This window comes from Colletotrichum aenigma (genome assembly GCF_013390185.1).
Source record: "Colletotrichum aenigma strain Cg56 chromosome Unknown KSG_Cg56_contig03, whole genome shotgun sequence".
NCBI classification, from domain to species: Eukaryota; Fungi; Ascomycota; class Sordariomycetes; order Glomerellales; family Glomerellaceae; genus Colletotrichum; species Colletotrichum aenigma.
The window spans coordinates 1,896,024-1,916,141 of record NW_023500909.1 but is presented as its reverse complement, the minus strand read 5'-3'; the positions used below and the strand labels follow the sequence as shown (position 1 = coordinate 1,916,141).

The window sequence follows — 20,118 nt, the reverse complement described above, 5'->3', positions numbered from 1 at the left end:
CTTCACTGATGTTTCGCGTTGCACCATGTTCGCCGTTATCCATCAGGCAGACGGTGATCTTATTGCATTGAATATGGCGTTCGAGAAAGCGGTAGCCACGTCGAGGTGGGATGAACCGGGCAGCCGAGGTCACCGTGGCTCGGTTTAAGGTAAGGAACGCAACGGACGCACGCCTGTCGCAATGACTTCTTCTATTCTAGGGCTGGCTGGCTGGCGTGTGCTTAGACACTGAAAATATCCGCAAAGCACCTGCCGCTGCGCCCAGCCTCGAGAAAGCTTGAGGTTAGTGTCCCTGATCTGTCAGCCTCCGGCGCCGATGCTCGCGCTCTCTTCAGGCATGGGCTGTATGCAGCATGTCATGACTCTGGGAAGGCATTCGACCCTGCTAGGTAGCTTTTCGTGGTGGTGGCATGTGTTTCAGGCCATGCATCTCGAGTCCCCATCCGACCGTTGGACCTGGCCTCTGACAGACAGGACAACGACTTGGGGCCATCTCAAGTGCTGTTGCAGACGCATCTGACACTTTGGCCGCATAACGACGAGCCGAATGGTCTGATGGATACCTCCCATGTGCCGACGGAGTACCTTTTCCATTGGAAAGAGACAGATAAGTGAGTAACTGCACGTAATGGACGGTGTGGATTGACTGCGGCAGCAGCACCCACTACATAATGCCAACAGCAGGACGGGGAAGCTCCAAGCTCGTGTTAGGTAAAAAGTATGCGCATAGGAGGACAGCGCCGGACGCCAATCCGATAAATGCAGATGGCGAAAAATAGACAGCAGACAGCAGACTGCACCTACCTTAAGGCACCCTGAGAAGACCAAGACCCGTCGGGCTTCCAGGTCAAAAAGCTGTGCTGTCGCGCCCAACGCAATGGTTGGCGGGCGGCATGGGCGTCTCCAGCCCCGGGCCCCAGGGGACGGGACTCGCTGTGACCTCACTGTGGTGCGCCGTTCCAGCTTGCCCGCCTCCTCCATCGCGACTCCTGATTGGCCCAAAGGCCAGTGGTGGAGTCATCAGGGGTGAGCCAAGCGAGGCGCTATCGCTCTATCCGCCATCGATAGCAAGGTGACGACTAAGGTCAAGAAAGGATGGACACTGATGCCCCATTATGATTTTTTTTTCTCTTCAAGCTGTTCATTGTTCTCCATCAGTTGATAATTCGCCCTCCTCTTCGTCTCACAAACATCGCTCCAAAACACACACCTTACCGATCTCGCATTTTCCTCCACCGTCTGTAATACCCCCAGAATACTACACCTGCACGAGATACCAACAAACACCCCGTCATCCATCTTTGCTCCGCCTCTGCCTCGAATACTACCTACCTACCCTACCTACACTGACCCGGCCTCTTTCCAATCGAAGCTCGCTCGTTTCTCTCCCACCTTCGAGTCTCCAGTGCTGTCCTCCCGCCGCGAAACTGCCCCTGCAGGCCCTCCTCTCAACCACCCGCCCGCTCGCCCGCCCGCCGCCGCCGCCCATCCCGACCACCATCGCATCCTATTTTCATCCGTCTGTCCCAGCCGCCACAACTGCGACCAGAATTGTAAACCGAGGTGCCGCCGCCCTTGAAGTTTTTGAGGGATCGAATTTCCGATAGAAGTGTTTTTCATCTAGAAAAGTCTTCGAAAGCAGTCTCCATGGATAACAACCTATGGACCCGCCGCACAAAGTAAGTACACGGTACTAGTGCAGTTGCCTCTTTTTTCCCCCTTCACGGTCGACCTCGATATGCACTTTCTATTTTGATGCCACCCCGGTCGCTGCGCTGTGCATACTCCAGATCGCTGACATTGCGACCCGCGTGCAGCTCAGGCAAGCTTTCCCTCTCGACATCGGGCAATGGCAGTCCCGCACCGGGCGGTGACGCCAACCGTAACGGCTCCTTCGCCAAACGATTCGGCGGCGACTCGTCCTCACACGGCGGCAAATCAAATCCCTTCAACAGCGTAACGACCCCCGGCGGCATGGCTTCTCCGACTGCCTCCAACGCCTTCGGCCTGGGCTCCGGCGCTTTCGCTTCCTTCGGGTCTGCGAAGACGCCGAAATCCCCCGGCAACCCTTTCGACATGGCTATGGGCAAGATTGGCGCCAAGGCTGTCGGCGCGTCGTCGCATGATCCCTTGGGTAAGCCGTCCATGGCCTCCATCGCCGAGAATGCGGCGGGGAAGAAGGCGGTGGGCTCGCAACCAGCCTCGACTCGGACATCATCTGAGACCCTTCGCTTCCATCAGCTCAAGTACGAGTGGGTGACGTGGTGTCGGCCGCCCCAGCCAAAGGGCCAGCCGTACCAGGAGTACGCCAAGTCACTGACTCCCATGATCCACTGTAACAGCGTGGAGGAGTTCTGGGTTGGCTATCCGCACCTCAAGCGACCTTCGGAGCTGTCGGTGGGCTGGGAATACCACTTTTTCAAGAGGGGTGTCCGTCCCATCTGGGAGGATGACGAGAACAGGAGCGGTGGCAAGTGGGTGCTGCGCTTGAAGAAGGGCATCGTTGACCGGTACTGGGAGGACACCGTGTTTGCGCTGCTTGGCGAGGCTTTCACCGACTGCAGTGACGAGATTTGTGGAGGTGTGGTTAGCGTCCGCAACGGCGAGGACATCATCAGCATCTGGACGCGCTCGACCGGTGGACGTGTGCTGAGAATTCGGTAAGTGGACCTGCGTCGGCCCCGCTGAATGATGGTCACTAACATGATAACAGTGAGACGTGGAAGAGCTACCTCAAGTGCCCTCCCAACACGATTTTCGAGTTCAAGTCCCACGACGAGAGCATCCAGCACAGGGCAGCCATCGAGGAGTCGCGCCGCGAGAAGCAGCACGACAAGCGATCCAACACCATGAAGCAGTCCAACGAAGAGCAGAAGCAGCCCACTTCCTGAGCCACCAACACACACCTCCCAAGAACCCCGACACATGCCCTCTCAACCCTCTCCAACGGGCATCATGCTGGGGGAAACGCCGGCACGAGTTCAAATCCTTTCTTGCATTTTTTTTCCAAGCCATCTTTGATGTTTATTTGTACACTATCAGATTCCGTTTTCCGGGTCTTCATAGCATTCGGGTCGAAAGTCCGACGAAAACAACACCTTGTTGGGATAGGGATACCGAGTGGAGAAGAAGGGATGAGGAGACGAAGGGAAAGCGAGGACAGGTCGAAAGAGGGCATGATGACTGCTGTTCTTTTTTTATCCAACATAGCAGGCTAGGGGGGAACGAAAGTGCTTCTCGAGTTTATTGTCGAACCTCGGAGACGGGGGAAACGATACGATTCAAGGGGCGCAAAAAATGGGCAGCGGTCAACGTTTAGCGGTCACGTTGTTTTATGGATTGCACACTAGCGGTTATTTGGGGGATTGGCTAAACCCATCTTATCATCTTTGGGAGGTGTACACTACTGCTGTCTCGGGCGCAAGCACCGGCATGAGCTGGCTGCGCGGTTCGGAAGGGCCTGGACCGGATAGTTTCAATGACTACGAAATGAGCGTCAAACGATTTTTGGCACTCGCCGTTTTGCTGTGAATGTTCAAGTGTCACAGCAACATACCTACTAACGATACACTCCAAGCTCCTTGCGCTGCGGAAAAAGTACAGATTCTAAAAACGCGTACTCTCTCTTCCGCGTTGTTTCTTCATTTTAACTTCATACACAATCTAGTATGGAATCCTACGCTCTGCCCTTGCCCTTTGGCGTCCGCCTCCTCTCCCAGACCTGCAGATACGTCTCGCCGAGGTACAACAGCTCACTCTGCACCTTCTCCACAAACAGATCCTGGCAAGAAACCCACTCGTCGCGGCCCTTATCCCGCAGCTGCACCTTCCACGTCTTGCGCTCCTCCCCGCTGTCCGCGACGTCCTCCTTCGCGCGGACGGCCTCGTGCACGACGTTGGCGACAAGGTCGTAGATGATGGGCTCGCCGGGCGGCCACTCGCCTGGGTTCGGCTCGACGTACGGGCTGACGTCGAGGCCGTTGGGGTCGAAGGTGACGATGGTCGGGTTGCGCTCCGAGACGAACTTGTTCTGGCTGAAGCGCTTGACGTGGAAGACGAGGTAGGGTGGTAAGGGGTGAAGGAGGCGGTACCGCTTGCGTTGGGCCAGGTGCTCCTGGGCCTGGATGCCGTCGTATTTTGAGAGGATGGTGGTGAGAGGGACCTGGGGGATGATGTTCTTTTCCAATTCGTCCTGGAAGAGAGGCGCGGCGGGGAGGTCGAGGGTCAGGAACATGAAGCGTGTTGATGTTACTGACACTGCCGCGTCCTCGAAGCGCAGTCGGTCACCGGCGTCGGCGCGCGCGGTGATGGCTTGCGACTCGACCTTGAGCTTGCCTTGGAAAATGCGCTGCACAACGGAGCTGCCTGGCTTGGTCTTGGAGCCGCCAAGTCCGAGGTGCAGGTTGTTGAGGAACCATGAGAGGAACTCGACGGGGTCTGATTGTGCTGTCAAAGTAAAGCGCTTGCTCGAGAGGAGGGAGATCTCTTGGAGCAGCTCGTGAGGGGAGACATGGGCCTTGAACGCGCGCGGGTTCCAGATCTTGCGTACGAGGATTCCAAAGCGCTTCGCCAGCTCAGAGCGTGATGACAGGTCTTCCAGCAAACAAAAGTTGCGCAACGGCGCGACGTGTGATAGCGCTTGCACGATGACGTTGAGGTAGTCGTTCTCCTTCAGGTTGTTCATGCCCACGAACCCAGGTGCGTATTCCTTGCCGGCCAGCGTGAAGGACGCGCGCAGCGGCGTGCGGTCGAGCGCGGCGACTTCCTGCTTGGTATATCGCGGGTCCGAGACGAACTTGATGTCGTCGAGCGACTTGGACTTGACTTCGTAGCCCTCGGGCAGGACGTAGACCTTTTGCGTCTGCATGTTGATGAAGACGTGGTGGTTCTCGTCGAGGGCGTGGAAGTAGGCGTGCGACTTGGGCCCGCGGCCCTGGTAGTAACGGCCGCATACGAGGCAGGCGTAGACGTTGATATTGGATAAGCTGACGGAGCAGAGCTTCTCGAAGTCGAAGTCGAGAACGTTACGGTCTATCGTGTCGAGGTAGAGGTCGTCGTAGCCGTCTGTCGGGGCGGATTGGCGGATGGGGGCTTGTATGGGTGCCTCGTCGTCCAGGTCGCTTTCATCGTCACCATCATCTTGCCTCCTTTCCGACTCTGCATTGCCGTCTGTCGGTGTTGCTGCCTCCTCCCTCTCTGCGACGTGCCCGTTTTGCTCGATTGAGTCGTTGGATACTAGGGAGTCGACTGTTCTCGAGCGTTTCGAGGCAGGCGAGGCAATGCCTGCGATCTCGTCGAGAGCCTCTTCTGCGTGACGTTTCCTGTAAGACATGCTGCTTTGTGGGGGTATATGAGGGTGTCGGGACTGTGGTTGGCAGTTTTCGCAGGCAGTGTATGTGACGCTGGGACAAGGCGCGGATGGGTCAACGATGCGCCCCCATTCTTTCCAGGCTCGAAAAAGTCGCCCGTCTCTCGGGTGATATGTTCACGCCCCACTTTTGCAACCACGCCCAGAGCTTCCGTGTTCCCTACCTTGATGTGTCAGGGGGCAAGGGAACTTTTCTTCCCATATCATCAAGATCTCACTCAACTCAAATTGACACCTCCTTGTCAGAATATGGCCTAGCAATGGCATCACGTCAGAGATTCGTTTCCACGTCCATGCGGTCGACTTGGGCTGGAAGAGGAGCAAGTGATGCCAGTAGGTCATGCAGCTGAGTGGCGCATGCGGGCGTTGTGGTCGCTGGTCCAATAACATGGAGAGGTTCGAGATGCAGCAGGAGCGCAGCCTGATCTATAGTGAGCGGGGGAATATAATAGGCTCCCTCATTCCGGAGCCTGCTTGTTCTCTCCCCCCGGGCATCTCTCGAGAATATTTCGCTCTTCTTCATTCGCAGCATACGGCGGATTCATGGCATCTTGAAGCAACTGACGACGATCGAAAATGGCGAGCCTGCGGCCAAGTCGCCGTGAAGACTTCAATGTGGCGCTAATATGTGCCCTTCCCATCGAATTTGATGCCGTTGCGCTGGCTTTCGACGAAACTTGGCGCTTCTTTGCGGTATTTGCGGCGGAGTGCCCAATCCGAGCCACGATGTCGAGATTCTACTTGGACATGTGATCATCAGCGAGAACGTCGTTCAGTACGACTACGGCCGGCAATATCCCTCCAAATTCGCCCACAAAAACACCGCTAGTGATGTATTAGGGATGCCCGTTAAGGAAATTCGGTCATTCCTTAATCATCTGAAGACGGATTTTGGGCGCGACGAACTACGCAGTCAAGTTCCTAGCATGTTGGAACAAATCCAGCGGAAGACCGTAGAAAATGGCTATTGGTCGAAGTACCTCCATCCTGGCACCGAGACAGATGTCCTCTTCCGGGCGGACTATCCTCACAGACACCAGCACAATCCAGACTGCAGTTGCAGCGAGGATACTGTTTGCGATGAAGCAATCAAAACGTCCTGTGCGGTTTTGCAGTGTGATCCGGAATACCACGTGCTCAGAAGGCGTCTCAGCGGCCAAAACCAACGGGAGCGCGGATCAGAGACGACCTCAGACATATTCAAATCACCACCACAAGTATTTGTCGGTACTGTGGGCTTGGGAGATACCGTTATGAAGTCCGCAGAACATCGAGACATGATGGCGCAGCAGCACGGTATAATTGCGTTCGAGATGGAAGGCGCCGGCGTATGGGACGAGATCCCCTGCATAATTGTGAAGTCAGTCTGCGACTATGCCGACAGTCACAAGAACAAAAACTGGCAGGGCTTTGCAGCTGTGGCGGCTGCTTCCGCAACCAAGGCCGTTCTCAACATGTACTTCGCTACAGCACCAACAGCATCAACAGCAACGACATATGTCTCTCATACCATAGAGGCGCCACCTCCAGCATGTGAGTAGCTGCGTGACTCTATAGGACATTCCACTGATCGATTGATAGTCATTGTCCCCTACAATGAGAATCCGGATTTTGTTGGCCGCTCAGAAATCCTCGAGCGGGTGAAAGATCTTTTTGGTCACAGCGATACTTACCATCGCCCTGGCAGCAAGCCGCGCTCCAGAGTGGCTCTGCATGGCCTCGGTGGAGTCGGGTATACAACCCTCCCGCTCATCTTCATATCTACGTGCTAAGTGCTGCAGAAAAACACAAATCGCTTTGGCCTACTGTTATTGGTTCAAAGAGAGATATCCAGATGCTTCCGTCTTTTGGATCCATGCGAGTAATGTCGAACGATTCCAGAAGGCGTTCAGCGATATTGCTCGGGAATGCGAAATTCCTGGGCACGAGGACAAAGAGGTCGACATCTTATCACTCGTCAAGAGATGGCTAGAGGACAAGCGGCGAGGTCAATGGCTCCTCGTAATTGACAATGCCGACGATACGGAGGTCTTCTTCCCCACAAACCTCACCGCTCAAGCCGGTCGTCGAACAACCAGCTTAGGACATTCTATACCCGAATGTTCCCATGGATCGGTCCTGATCACCACAAGGAACAAGCAGGCAGGGCTTAAGCTTACCCGTGGAAAGCCGCCCATCGAGGTGCAAAGGATGACCGAGGCAGAAACTACCCAGCTGCTGCGCACACTGCTTGAAGATGAGAATGTGGCGCCTGCAGAAGCGTCGCTTCTATCATCACGTCTTGAACATCTACCCCTAGCTCTTGCGCAGGCAGCATCTTTTATTCTTGAGAACTCTACATCTATCAAGGCATATGTCGGGCTCCTGGACAAGAGCGACTCCAGTATGGTCGACCGCCTTAGCGAGCCATTTGAGGCTGTCGGACGAGACACCGAGACACCGCATGCATTGACAGCCACCTGGGCCATCTCTTTTGAGCACATTGAACGACAGAAACCTATGGCAAGCAACGTGTTGTATTTGATGAGCTCCTTTGACCGTCAGGGTATTCCAAAGCAATTTGTCTGGGACTACTGCCATGAAACGCTACGGCTGGCTGGAGATTCCGAAAACGATTTTCAAATCGATACTGATTTGGAAGTCACCCAAGCTCTAGGGATTCTCCAGGCGTTTTCCTACATCTCCAAGGCTGGTGACGACTTGTTCGACATGCATAGACTGGTGCAACTTGTCACTCGAAAACAACTTGCTGACAGGAGCGCAATGTCTGAATTTGCGGCAAAGGCTCTCAGAATGGTGTACTACGCGTTTCCAATGGGAAAACACGAGAACCAAGTGGTATTTCTCCAACTACTCCCGCATGCACTCGCTGTTTTGGAATGCGCAGAAGCCGTTAGAAAGTATCCACTTAAAGAGGACGCCTGGCTTTCACTTGAAGTTGCCGAATGCTTTCGAGTTCGAGGGCAATACCAAACATCGAAGTTATTTCATCTCCGTTCTGTGGACTTGCACATCAAACTTTATGGACCAGAGGACAAAGACACGACAAATGCTATATGCTGTTTGACAAACCTATATCTCAACATGGATCTGCGGGAAGAAGCGCTTAAAGTAGCATTCAAGGTGTTAGAAGTTGACCAAAGAGTGCGGCCAGAAGACACAGATGTAATTTTGACAGACAAAAGGATGACAGCGCTTGCTCTTAATCGTATGGGACGCTATGAGGAGGCAGAGCCGCTTTGCTTAGAGGTTTGGACAAAAAGAAAGGAGACACTGGGGGAAAAGCACCCTAGTACGCTACGGGCTGCCGAAGAAGTTGTGTACGTGTACCAGCATACTGGTCGATTGAGAGAGGCGGAAGAGCTATGCACGAGAATTGTAGAGCTCACGAAAAGAATAAGGGGCGAGGAACACCCTACCACTCTCATCCGCATAGCGACACTTTCAAGAATATATGAGAAACAGGGAAATTACGACCAGGCCGAGCAACTATTATTGGAGATCGTAGAAGCTGAAAGTAGGATACTTGGAGAAACCCATCCTGATTTCATAATTAGCCTCGAAGATCTCGCTGATCTGTACTATAAGATGAGTCGTTTTGAAGAGAGGGAAAAGGTGCGCCTACGTATATTAGAAGCCAAGAGAGTGGGCCCGAATTGGTGACATAGCATGTAAGGCTAGCAAGATCAGATTTCAAAGAGGCTACTATGGGTAAACCTCGTTATCTGGAAATACTATCCTTGTTCTCGGATTCCTAGCTCTCACACATGTCCTTCTGAAATTTATTAGAACTTCTTTTGAGATGGGCATATGCTGGCTGGTATGCACTCACGGATACTCGGTTAGCGAAGATTTGGGTGAAAGCAATTGCATCAGTTTCATTTTCAGCAGGCATACCATATTAGCCCGACGACTATGTAGATTCAATACTGCCGATTATCATATGAAGAGATCATCTGGCAAGGCCCATACAATTCAACAAAAACTTCGAAGGGAAGCCCTTGTAGATATAGCACTCGAAGGTGTCGGGTGAAGATATCATTCGACGTTGACCGGAGAATTAGTAAAGAGTTTCTGTAACGAATTAGTGAAGGCTGTGAAGCACAGTCCCAATTCCCGTCAAACCTGTTCATTCATGCACACATGTACCAATCGAAGGTGAGTCTAAAATTCAAATTCCCAATATTACTACACCTGATCAGGATGCCATAATGGTATCTCTCTCTATATCCATAACGTCCTCCATGGCAGCATCATCTATCGCGGGCGCGAGACTGTCCATCTCCCGCAGGGTATATTCCACCAGATAACTCTCGTCCACAAGCTCGTCCATCCTCCTGTAGTGTCGCTCCGTGTATACCTTGAGGGCGTTAAGCACCTCCTTCAAGCTCTTCTGTCCGCGAGCCCCCTTTACTGACAGGTTAGAGAACTTGGACGCAGGGTAGCTGCGCACCAAAGCCCATAGGATACGCTGAGCAACAGCAGCTGTCCTGGCGTTCGTGTTCCAGTCACGCAACCTCAGGAGAAGGGTAAAGATCTGCTCGTCGGAGAGCGTAGCAAGGACCTTATCGACCGCCTTCAGGCCACAGAGACTGCCCTGCTCGGGTGTGGCAGAGTTCACGACCGAGGTGAACAGGCTCAGCAGGCGGCCGGGGTGGTTCAGCTGGAGGGCAAGAACGATAGCATCACGGTAAGAACCGGCATGGATGTGGTTCTCGAGCTCCTGCTCCTGCTCGACCAGCTTCTGAGCGGCTTCTGTAGCGGCGGCCTGGGACTCAGCAGTGGTGTCCTTCCAGAAAGTGACGATGGAGTCACCGTCACCGGAAACAATCGTGTTATCACTGGAGTTGACGGCCAAGGCCCAGATACGGTCCTCGTGATTGTCAAGCGTTGCCTCGGCTTCGCCTGAGTTGGCATCCCAGACCTTGACCAGACCGTCGCTACCCGCACTGGCGAACTGGAGCTGCTTCTTGCCCTTGCCCTCGGGCTTCGGCATGTTCAGCCAGACAACCTTCAAAACACTGTTGGAATGACCCTCAAATGTCCTGATACAGGTGTAGTTGGTCAAACTCCAGAGCTTCACCGTCTTGTCGGCACTACCCGTCAAGACAACACCCTTACCAGCAACCTGGCCCTCGTCTCCCTGAATGGCGGGGCACTGGGCAGGAGCAAACTTGATGGACCACACACCTCTGCGGTGGCCGCGCAGAATACCCTGGACTTCACCCTCAGCTACCGACCAAATCTTGACCATCTTGTCTTGAGATGAAGAGGCAAAGAGTTGACCGGAAGGATGGACATCCATGGCGTTGATATCCTTGTCGTGCGCCTTTCTGGTGAAGACAGCACGGCCGCCCTTCTTCCCTTGCTGAGCTTCCCTCGGAATATCCCACTTCTTCACAGTCTGATCTTGAGAGCCAGTCAAGAGGAATGGCGGGGGATGGCTCAGGGGATCCTTGAACTGTGCTGATGACTCCTGTGGGGGCTGCTTGGGCAGAGCAACGGCGCCAATTGACTCGGTGTGACCCGTGAAGGTAGCATAACATGTGAAAGAGTTGTTCTCGGGGTCGATGCGCCAGAGACGAGCAGTGTTGTCCTTCGCACCCGTTGCAACCCAGTATCCGGACCAGTCAACGTCCAAGGAAACAATAATGTCATCGTGTCCCTTGAGTAAAGCCAGATCTTGACCAAAATATGTGGAGTTTTCTGTGGTAGCGTTGGCGTCGGAGTCCTTGACGGAGACAATGCGGATGTCTTCGGCATTTGTAGCGAGGGCGAGGAGCGAGCGGTCGGGGAGCAGATAAGTGAGATCGATGATCGAGTCGTGGGTGCCGGAAATACGCCTGAAGGGTTCGAGCAGGGTGCCCTCAACATCATCCTTCTCGGGCACCTTGTAGAGTGCGAGCGTATGGTCCACTTGTACGCACAGCACAAAAGGAAGCTCCGGGTGAGAGACAGCGCTCACGATGCCCTCCGCCTCAGCCTTCGCAGGCTGTTCCTTTGTCAACTCGCGTCCGGTGTCAGTATCCCAAATACGGAGGCAGCCCTTGGCGCCCGCGGAATAGGTCAGACGACCGCCGTCAACGAAACCAACAGCCTCAATCAGCTCCAGGCAAGGCACGATCTTCCGGATCTTCCAAGACCTCGCATCCCACCAGATGATCGTCTTGTCTCTGCCTGCCGATACGATGGCGTTCTGTTCGGGGGAGTAGTCCAGGCCTTGGACGTTGGAGACGTGGGAGTCGAGGTTCGCAACAGCGGCGCGTTTGTGGAGATCCCAGACGCGAACCTTTCCATCCTGGCTACCGGACACCAACCGCCAATTTGTCGTCGTAGAGTGATCGTCCTGCTCCTCGACCTGCTTCGACTTCTTTCCCTTTTTGCCAACCTTCTCGACTTCAAGATCGTTCGAACGAGCCGCAACCTCGAAGAAGTGAAGAGCGGACACGAGAACACTTGGTCCGCGGAAGGTGTGGGTAACGTAGCCTCCAACAATGTCCCAGACCTTAATCGCTCCATCCGTTCCTCCGGTCGCAAGAAGGGTGCTGGTTCGGTCGACAGCGAGAACGACAACAGGGGTACCGTGTGGCTTGAGGGATCTAGTCAACTTCGCTTCGATCGTTCCGTCTTCGGTGGTCTTCAGAGCGTAGATCTTCATGGACAAAGATCGGGAGCAAATGATGAGGTGAGACCCAGAGGGCGTCACTAGATTCAGCGTTAGAGGTTGCTCAATGATGCTGGTATGCATACGTACAGGTCAAAGTCGAGATTTGTTCGCCATCCTAGGAGCGCATGGTCAGCATCGCGTCAATTGAGGACGGTCTGGGGCGCATACGCCTTCGATCTTTGCAAGATGCTTTCCGTTAAAGGGGTTGGTCAAGATCACGTCCTCCCCAAGGGGCGTGGCCAAAATCTTGTTGCCATTGTCCAATGCAACAGAGCCTCCGGTGAAGATAGGCCGAATGACCTTTTCCGGTTCGAAAGTGGTCTTGAACGGTTGTTTGCTCGCCATGATGTTGGTTGTAGAAGCAACACGATCAATCGCGATAAGCATTTCCCGGGCGAAAAGTCCAGAAATTTTTCTTTCTGTCGGCGGGATGCGCTTATCGATAGTGTTATCTAATCCGAGCCCACTTTGTGCTCCAGGAGCTACCCCCGGCACCATTCGACAGCAACAGCGACAGCTGCTTCACTGAAGCACATCCCGGCGCATTCTCTCAAAAGCATCCATTGCTGCTGACATCTGAATATCAGCCACAGGGCCACTCTTTGCCCTCAGGTTGACAGCAACGGTCTTACCTGGGACTTTGAAGCAGCGACAGTGAGACGACCAACTCAAGTCAACCACATTGTCGCACATATGTTGGAGCGCATCTGTGCCCCAAGATGACGAGACAAGGCCCGTTGACGGCTCAAGCCTTGGTAAGCACCTCCGCAACCCACCAGGGCTACCGCAGCTGATAGGTTTACGCAGGGCCGGTCGCCATACGACGATGTTGTCGAGGGTGAAGGCGAAGCCGATCCTCGAGCGCCAGAGCAACAATACGACAACCGTGGCCGACCGATCAACCCCGAAACCAAGCGTATGAACCGGGACATGGTCCGATCTCATAACGAGGTCATGCAGGTCATAGGAGTCGCGGAGCCTGACAACACACCCTCCGCGGCAGAGGTTGATTCAGTGCGACGATACTTCAACTATGAAGATGCCGTGGGCACTCGGCTCCTTCGCTTTGGGCGAGCACTGGAGATTGGAGGAGTTTGGGGCATCAACGGTATGCGACTGCGCATTCTTCTGTATAAGCGCTATGCAGACATTTCATTCTTCGAACTGCTCCAGAATGAAATCGGCAATCGCTCGCTCGCAAGTGCCCTCGGTACTGGTTTACCAACCTTTCTGGGCGGCCACGTCTTCAAAATGGCTACTTACTACCTCTATCCCTTCCCAAGGAAGAATAGGTGGTTAAACATGGGTCTATCCTACATCCGAGTACACCTCCAGCTTTACGTGTTTCTCCAACGCCTAGACATCATACCATCCAGCAGATGGTTCCCGTCACTGAGCTTCTTCGTCCCGGGATCGCCTTCTTCGCCTATTGCAGCGCCAGAACCGCCAAAGGACTTCAGCGTCGAGTCGTTAGCACAGTATGCTTGCGCCTGGTGCATCAACGCCGTTCCCTTTGTATCGTTTGTTGTTTGGGGACAAATCTGGACCGAAGTGACTGGTCATCTGTGGCAAGAGTTCTATGGGAGACTGCCAAACACAGTACATCATCGCAAGCCTCCCCCACCTCCCCCACCACCGGCGCCGATCCCCGAGATACCGGACTCAGAGCCGGAAATTGAACAGCCCCAAGACGAAGCTATTCCGGAGGTGCCAATTGAGGCACTCGGCGGGGTTCCCCAAGAGCCCAATGACGGTGCCCCAGTTCAGGCAGTCCGCCGTCAAAGTACATTCTCAGCAAGAGGAGACGAGTACGGTAGCGATGATGACGAGGATGGAGGCGTCAGTGCAACACTGATCAGCTTCGATGTTGAAGCTACTGACTCCACCGATGCGCCTCCAGGACTCTGGTCCGCAGAGCTTCGGCCAAGCACAGGACCAGATAGCGCCTACGGCCACGCCTCCGTGCAGTATATGGACACCATGCTGACTAGACTCCCTGCATGCCTCGCATCAGACATTTTCACAGTCATCTCTGGTTACGTGCTCGTGTCTCCGTATGAGGCTCTTTCACTCAGACTGGTCGCAAGGTCTTACAGGTCCAGGATGGGGCTTCCTTTTGATGATATCCACGAGATCAATATCTTCAGTGGTATGACATTGAAGGGCATCACCAACTTTTTGGGGTTGGAGTTCCTGCACCTGGTAATTGCTGGCGAACTTTGGACAATCATCACGTCCCTTGCCCAGTGGTTTCACCTCACTGAAGAAGAGTGGAAATTACTAAACGAGCTAGACGAGGCCGAAGCAGCCGAGGAACGAAGAAGACAACAAGAACAGTCCTAACGTGGACCAGAGGGTGATGTTTTAATTGAGGCTTGTAAGGGAAAATGGCGTCTTAGGAGTTAAGCACGTGCGGGATTACGAGATACCTCATCACTTGAATGGGAAAAGTGGCAAAGCATGACTCTGTTTCGTTGCTGAATTCATAAATTTTGGGTATCATAAATGCCACGGCCTCTTTCATCATCGGAATGCAAACAACGCCAGCCGATTTGATCATCTCCTCTCTTTGCCCTTGCCCTTCTTGAGCTTGTCGGCTTTCTTCTGCTCGACAAATTCCTTCACAAGGTCCAACAAATCGGGATTCTTCCTCGCCAGAAGCACCACATCCTCCGTCTGCACCGTCGACCTCCTGGCATGTCGACTGAAGTTTTCGAGGTCAATGGCGACGGACTCTGCGGGCAATTTAGCCAGGGAAAGCACATAGGCATATACTTGCATGTCTCTTACCTATTTGTGACCAAACCATCTCAGTTAATGCACCGATGAATTGGGGTGTAGCGTTGCGGTTCTGCTTCAGCGACTCCTCATCGACAATTTTGCCAACGGCGAACCAGAGTGCGGCCTTGAGGCGCTGAATACCGGATCAGACCAGAATCTTGTAGCCACCAGCTGTGAAATCTGCTTACCTCACGCTGCTCTTCGTCCATTGATTCGGCCATCGTGAGGGCGATAGACGTGGGGTGCGTTGAAGGTCGGTAGCACTTTACGCGACAGACGCGCCTCTGGTCTCGGCGATGCTCTGTTTTCCCGACGGAAGTAGAATGATAGCCGAGAAGGTAAGTTTTGGCGCGTCAAATCAGTAGCGAAATTGCACGAATTGCGTGAGCTGATGGTTGGACGCTTCAACCTTGAAGGTCAAGTTGATTAACCATGCTGTGTGAACACTGAAAATAATCACATGATCTCGCGTTTGATGACTAAGCATCGCTTTGGGATGCCGGGCAGGTGCTTCCTCGCGGGAAACTTCTTCCAAATTGTTGTTATGTTGTAATCATATCCTACAGATTTCACAGCTATCAAATAAAAAAACATATCTTTTTGAGTTGAGATAGATAGCCAACTTGTTTCGCGGCTTCTTGTCCTGTTCTAGTGGTATTCATTCTGCGTGTGTACCTTGAGGTTTCCATTGCAATGCGAAGAAACGCGCTGTGACATCACCGGCGAACCCCCTGTAGGACCCTTGGAAGTCGCTGCACCAGTGTGAGCTTCCAGCGTTTCTCCAATACCGTGCCACCAATTGGCCGAAGCTAGCGGGTTCTTCCACGTGGGGCCTTTGGAGCAATTTTGACGCCGTGCGGGCCGACTCTCAACGTCGCGACATTTTTCTCTAGCCGCGATTCCTCATCCGCATCAATTCTCCTTTTATTATTCCCTCAAGGCCGCCACCTCATCCGGCTGACCCGACTCAACCATCTGCAACGACTACATAAAACGTACGACTTCCTCCCAACTCGCAAAGCGCAAACCGATTCGGTTGGCTTTCCTCTACACGAGCGTTGCCTCTTAATTCCCCCCACTTTGCGACATCAAACCGTCAAAATGGCCGGCATCTTCGACCTTGTGTCCACCGTCTGGACGCGCTTCAGCACCAACCTGCGCGGCAGTCTCGAGGGCATGACGCCCGAGAAATGGATTCGCCTGGTTATCATCGTCGGCGCATACTGCCTCGTCCGTCCCTACCTCATGAAGCTGGCTGGCGGCAAGCAGATGAAGGAGCACGAGGCTCCCATCGAGGATCCTAACGCCCCCAAGGCACAGGTCCAGCCCAACACCCTGCGCGGCCAGGTCGAGATTCCCGAGAACAGCGACGACGATGACGAGGACGCTCCCAGCTCCACGACAGCGACCGACTGGGGCAAGAAGGCGCGCAGGAGGCAGCGCGACGTCCTGAAGAAGATGATTGACGCCGAGGAGAAGAGACTTGCTGAGCTGCAAGAGGATGATGAAGACAAGGATATCGAGGAGTTTATGGTCAAGGAGTAAAAGACTGGCAACTAGGAAAGCAAAGGCGCGGCTTTTTTGATGGCGTTTCGCTTGGTTGGTCCTCTAGCATCATTAATACATATTCACCGGTGCTCATGGCCATCCTATTTTCTGGTTTTGCAAATTGTTCTCGTGGATGAGGCCTGTGTTCTTCACTGATTGATGGGGTCTCGAGTAGTTGATCTACAGCTGATCCGTAAATATCATGATGTACCGCATAAGTGCACAACCGCAAGGGTTGTGCTGTTGTCAGCGAGGTACTTACTATTATATTGAAGATGCAATGGTTCGAAACTTGCTCAAGTGTCCAAAACACTTCCATCAAAAATAGGTTAGTTGTGAGTTTACTCGCAAGGTACGTTTCTGCTGCTTGTTGAACCAAAATGTCCAAAGATCTATTCAAGCCGCGTTGATGCATACTAAAAGCGCACATTATGTATAACTTTAATTCGTATGTTATTCCATGGGACTAACACCTCATAATAATAGAGAACAATCTGGACCATACAGAAATTTAATACATGTTTGCTACCTCCAAGCACCGAAGTCCTGCCAATTGTAAAATGAAGCCGCTGAGAATCAGCCTGCATGAGTAGCGCTCGGACCACATCCCGGTCTGGACAGGGATGGAGGTGCCACTAAAGTTTGTGGCCCCCTTGTCTGCTCCACCGACCGAACTGCTTGCACTGTTGGACTTTGAGAAATCAGCGTCTGGGGCGCTTTCCGAACGCGTCTCTAGAAGCAAGGGTTTCGAGCTCTTTCTTCCTCCAAATCATTCGCTCCACAACCTTCGCATCAGGTTGTTGCCGTCGCCAAAGGGGATAGGCGAAAGCTTTTGCGACAGACATCTCATTTGTCTCGCGGTGCAGGCAGACCCATCGATCGATTGCGAAGCGCGCAAACGACGCTGTTCTGCGACACCAACGACACCACCGCCCGGCGGCGCAAATATCAATACCAACGTCCCCTGACTGGGGTCACAGCAGGATGGCGACGTCGGCGCTACCTGCCGCCATGGCATCTGCGTCTGTTGATGCGGCCGCGGGGGCGACAGCCGCCAACGATGCTCCGGCTCCCAGGAAATACAAAGCCTCTGATCTTCCTCTGCCGTCTGCCACCCGAGCTGCCATCGATTCACTGGCGCATAGCTTCAAGAAGAAGGGAGGCTACGACGCAATTCGTAAAGAAGTGTGGGACAAGTTCGCTGCCAGCGTACGTCTGCACTCTCATTTCGCCACCGGTTATTCTGCTAACGGGCGATTCAGGACTACGAGGAACAAGTTACGAAAGCCATCCTCGAGGTCGCCGAACACGAGGTTCAACGAAACCCCCACCAACTTCTCACACTCGACCGCGGAAAGGCTGCCGCCCTTATTGATGGCGCTCTCGAGCGATCTGGCGTCTACCAAAAGGCCGAGCAAGTCATTACGCAGCTCATTGATAAGAAGGCGATCGAGGAGCGAATGCGCCAGCTTCGTCGAGCCGACATTGGCGAGGAAGAAGCGACCGCGGAGCAACAGCGAGGCGCCAAAACAGACGAGGAATACCATGCAGATACTATGGGCAGAAGAGCTGAGCGGGAGAGAGTACGCGAAGAGCTAAGGCAGAAGGAGCTAGCCATCGAAGAAGAAAAGCGTAAGATCGCCAGAGAGGAGCGAAAGAAGGTCGAAAAGGAGCGCGAAAAGGCGGAGGAGCAGCGCAAGGCAGAACGAGACGCCCGCAGAGCCGCTAGGGAAAAGGCTCAGGCTGAGCGAGACGCCGAGCGAGACGAACGCCGCAGGCAAAGAGACAGGGAGCGGAGTCGAGACCGGAATCGCGATAGGAGTCGAAGCCGCAGCCGTCGAAGAGACCGGGACCGCGATCGCGAACGTGACCGTGAACGCGATGCCGAACGCGAGCGTGAGCGGCAAGAGGAAAGGGAACGGAGACGCAAACAGCGAGAAGAGGAGACTGAGAAGGCCAAGAAGAATCTCACCCAGGAAGACATGAAGAGGCTCGAAGAGGAAGCCCTTCTGGATCTCTTGCGCGAAAGCACTCACGGTGCAGCGAAGCAACCCGAGATGGAAATTGATGAGGCGTTGGCTCCCCCGCCTAGAAAGCTGGCACCAGCGTCTGCTATCATGCCTATCAAGAAGGTCTCTTCGCGCGACTCGCCAAAGGTCTCGGAATCCAAAAAGCCCTCTGATCCGGTGGTCAAGAAAGAAGCAAGAGATGGCAGTGTGGCTGCCGCGCCAAAGGTTGAGACGACAGAGACACGGACCAGAAGCCGCAGTCGGTCGAGAGATGGCGGAAAGGATCGTGAACGTGATCGTGACGATGACAGGCGTCGCACGAGAGATGATGATGACCGCCGCAGACGTGATCGTCGTTCCAGGTCACCCCGCCGGGACCGTTCTCGCGACAGACGTGACAGATCTCGCTCCCGGTCACGACCTAGACGCGATAGGAGTCGATCTCGGACACGTACAGAGAGGCGAGATAGGACTCGTTCTCCTTCCCGTACCAGAACTCGACGCGATCGGAGCCGTTCTCGCACACGACACGATCGTCGCGACAGAAGCCGTTCCCGCTCTCGCGTTAGGGACCGTAGCCGGGATCGGCGCAACGACAGACGGGACAGAAGTCGCTCCCGAACGAGGACAGAGCGACGTGAAAGGAGTCGCTCACGCACTCGGGTAGAGAGAAGGGATAGAAGCCGTTCTCGCTTGAGATCTGACAGGCGCGAACGGTCCCGCTCAAGATCCCGACCACGCACGGCAAGGCGAGACCGCAGCAGATCTCCAAGAGTCGAGAGGCGCGAGTCTGTTCGTCAGGATCGCAGTCGTTCTCGTACCAGAAGAGATCGATCTCCTGATCGGGCTAGGGACCGAGAGAAGGAGCGGGACCGCGACCGCAAGAGTAGGTCACGGTCGCGTCCCACTTCTTCGGCAGTCAGGTCAGCCTCCAAACTGGACAAAGAACAGGAGGTTAGAGAGACAACAAAGATGGATGAGGTTCGGAAGCGGGAGAAGGAAGCCAAGGCATACTTGGCCGCTCAACGCGAGGCTCGTGAGAAGGGCATGCCTGTCCCAGGAATCGACGACAAGAGGAGTACAGGGGAACGATCTCCAGAAGCCAAACGGAAGCGTGATCTGGACGAGATTGATCGGTACGTGCCTCCCGGTAGAGACAGGGAGCGACCGCACGATCTGTCGCGTGATGATCGTGAAGACCGCCGCCGCAGCCGGTCGCGGAGCAGAAGTCGAGCCAAGGATCGAGACAGGGAGCGTGACAGAGACAGAGATCGAAGAGACAGAGACCGTGATCGCGACCGCGAGAGAGACCGTGATAGGGACAGGTCCAGGGATCGCCGGGATCGGGATAGGGATAGAGACCGTGACCGTGACAGAGATCGCGATAGGGACCGCCGCAGCAGGAGAGATAGGAGCCTCTCGTCACGTCGGGACCGGAGGGATCGGAGCCGCAGTCGAAGAAGGAGCAGGAGCCGCTAGAAGCCGCTGGTTCCTCTTCCTGTGGCTGAATACCCCACGGACTTCAAGGGAAATCAACAGCAAAAGCGCAGCTTCTCGCGGTATCTGAACGGGTAGGCTGGGAAAAGGGGGCGTTCTAAAGGGTCGAACTACGGATTCACATTTTTCATACCAGCTATGGCAGAGTAGCAATTGTACAAGTATAAAATGCATGGTGCTATGGAAGGTAATTCCCACAAGGCTTCATCCTCCTACATTCACAAACAAGGTACCTAGTAGCTTGAACG

General features: G+C 54.2%; 9 protein-coding genes across 9 annotated transcripts; 6 read left to right on the top strand and 3 right to left on the bottom strand.

The window, feature by feature from the left end:
* Window positions 1-1,647: 1,647 nt before the first annotated feature.
* Window positions 1,648-2,891, top strand: Eif4e2 (Eukaryotic translation initiation factor 4E type 2; the record flags this gene model as incomplete). Its single annotated transcript, XM_037319749.1, has 3 exons — window positions 1,648-1,679; window positions 1,818-2,660; window positions 2,714-2,891. The coding sequence occupies 3 exons, from the start codon at window positions 1,648-1,650 to the stop codon at window positions 2,889-2,891; spliced, it is 1,053 nt and encodes a 350-aa protein (XP_037181996.1).
* A 785-nt stretch (window positions 2,892-3,676) lies between these two features.
* ubp10 (putative mRNA-splicing protein ubp10) lies at window positions 3,677-5,332 on the bottom strand (the record flags this gene model as incomplete). The annotated part of the gene is made up of 1 exon (XM_037319748.1): window positions 3,677-5,332. One exon carries the CDS (start codon window positions 5,330-5,332, stop codon window positions 3,677-3,679), a length of 1,656 nt encoding a protein of 551 aa, XP_037181995.1.
* A 1,316-nt stretch (window positions 5,333-6,648) lies between these two features.
* Window positions 6,649-8,435, top strand: CGCA056_v004492 (uncharacterized protein; the record flags this gene model as incomplete). Its single annotated transcript, XM_037319747.1, has 4 exons — window positions 6,649-6,901; window positions 6,950-7,100; window positions 7,150-8,070; window positions 8,153-8,435. 4 exons carry the CDS (start codon window positions 6,649-6,651, stop codon window positions 8,433-8,435), a joined length of 1,608 nt encoding a protein of 535 aa, XP_037181994.1.
* Window positions 8,436-9,566: 1,131 nt separating this feature from the next.
* On the bottom strand, window positions 9,567-12,380 carry utp13 (putative U3 small nucleolar RNA-associated protein 13; the record flags this gene model as incomplete). The annotated part of the gene is made up of 3 exons (XM_037319746.1): window positions 9,567-12,073; window positions 12,123-12,150; window positions 12,204-12,380. The coding sequence occupies 3 exons, from the start codon at window positions 12,378-12,380 to the stop codon at window positions 9,567-9,569; spliced, it is 2,712 nt and encodes a 903-aa protein (XP_037181993.1).
* A 374-nt stretch (window positions 12,381-12,754) lies between these two features.
* On the top strand, window positions 12,755-14,378 carry CGCA056_v004490 (uncharacterized protein; the record flags this gene model as incomplete). Its single annotated transcript, XM_037319745.1, has 2 exons — window positions 12,755-12,790; window positions 12,843-14,378. The coding sequence occupies 2 exons, from the start codon at window positions 12,755-12,757 to the stop codon at window positions 14,376-14,378; spliced, it is 1,572 nt and encodes a 523-aa protein (XP_037181992.1).
* A 213-nt stretch (window positions 14,379-14,591) lies between these two features.
* Cenps (Centromere protein S) lies at window positions 14,592-15,037 on the bottom strand (the record flags this gene model as incomplete). The annotated part of the gene is made up of 3 exons (XM_037319744.1): window positions 14,592-14,770; window positions 14,826-14,949; window positions 15,005-15,037. The coding sequence occupies 3 exons, from the start codon at window positions 15,035-15,037 to the stop codon at window positions 14,592-14,594; spliced, it is 336 nt and encodes a 111-aa protein (XP_037180989.1).
* An 880-nt stretch (window positions 15,038-15,917) lies between these two features.
* Window positions 15,918-16,361, top strand: CGCA056_v004488 (PGA2-homolog; the record flags this gene model as incomplete). The annotated part of the gene is made up of 1 exon (XM_037319743.1): window positions 15,918-16,361. The coding sequence occupies one exon, from the start codon at window positions 15,918-15,920 to the stop codon at window positions 16,359-16,361; it is 444 nt and encodes a 147-aa protein (XP_037180990.1).
* Window positions 16,362-17,375: 1,014 nt separating this feature from the next.
* Window positions 17,376-19,040, top strand: CGCA056_v004487 (Reticulocyte-binding protein 2-like protein a; the record flags this gene model as incomplete). Its single annotated transcript, XM_037319742.1, has 3 exons — window positions 17,376-17,573; window positions 17,627-18,632; window positions 18,685-19,040. The coding sequence occupies 3 exons, from the start codon at window positions 17,376-17,378 to the stop codon at window positions 19,038-19,040; spliced, it is 1,560 nt and encodes a 519-aa protein (XP_037180985.1).
* Window positions 19,041-19,345: 305 nt separating this feature from the next.
* CGCA056_v004486 (uncharacterized protein) lies at window positions 19,346-19,852 on the top strand (the record flags this gene model as incomplete). Its single annotated transcript, XM_037319741.1, has 1 exon — window positions 19,346-19,852. The coding sequence occupies one exon, from the start codon at window positions 19,346-19,348 to the stop codon at window positions 19,850-19,852; it is 507 nt and encodes a 168-aa protein (XP_037180986.1).
* Window positions 19,853-20,118: the final 266 nt, after the last annotated feature.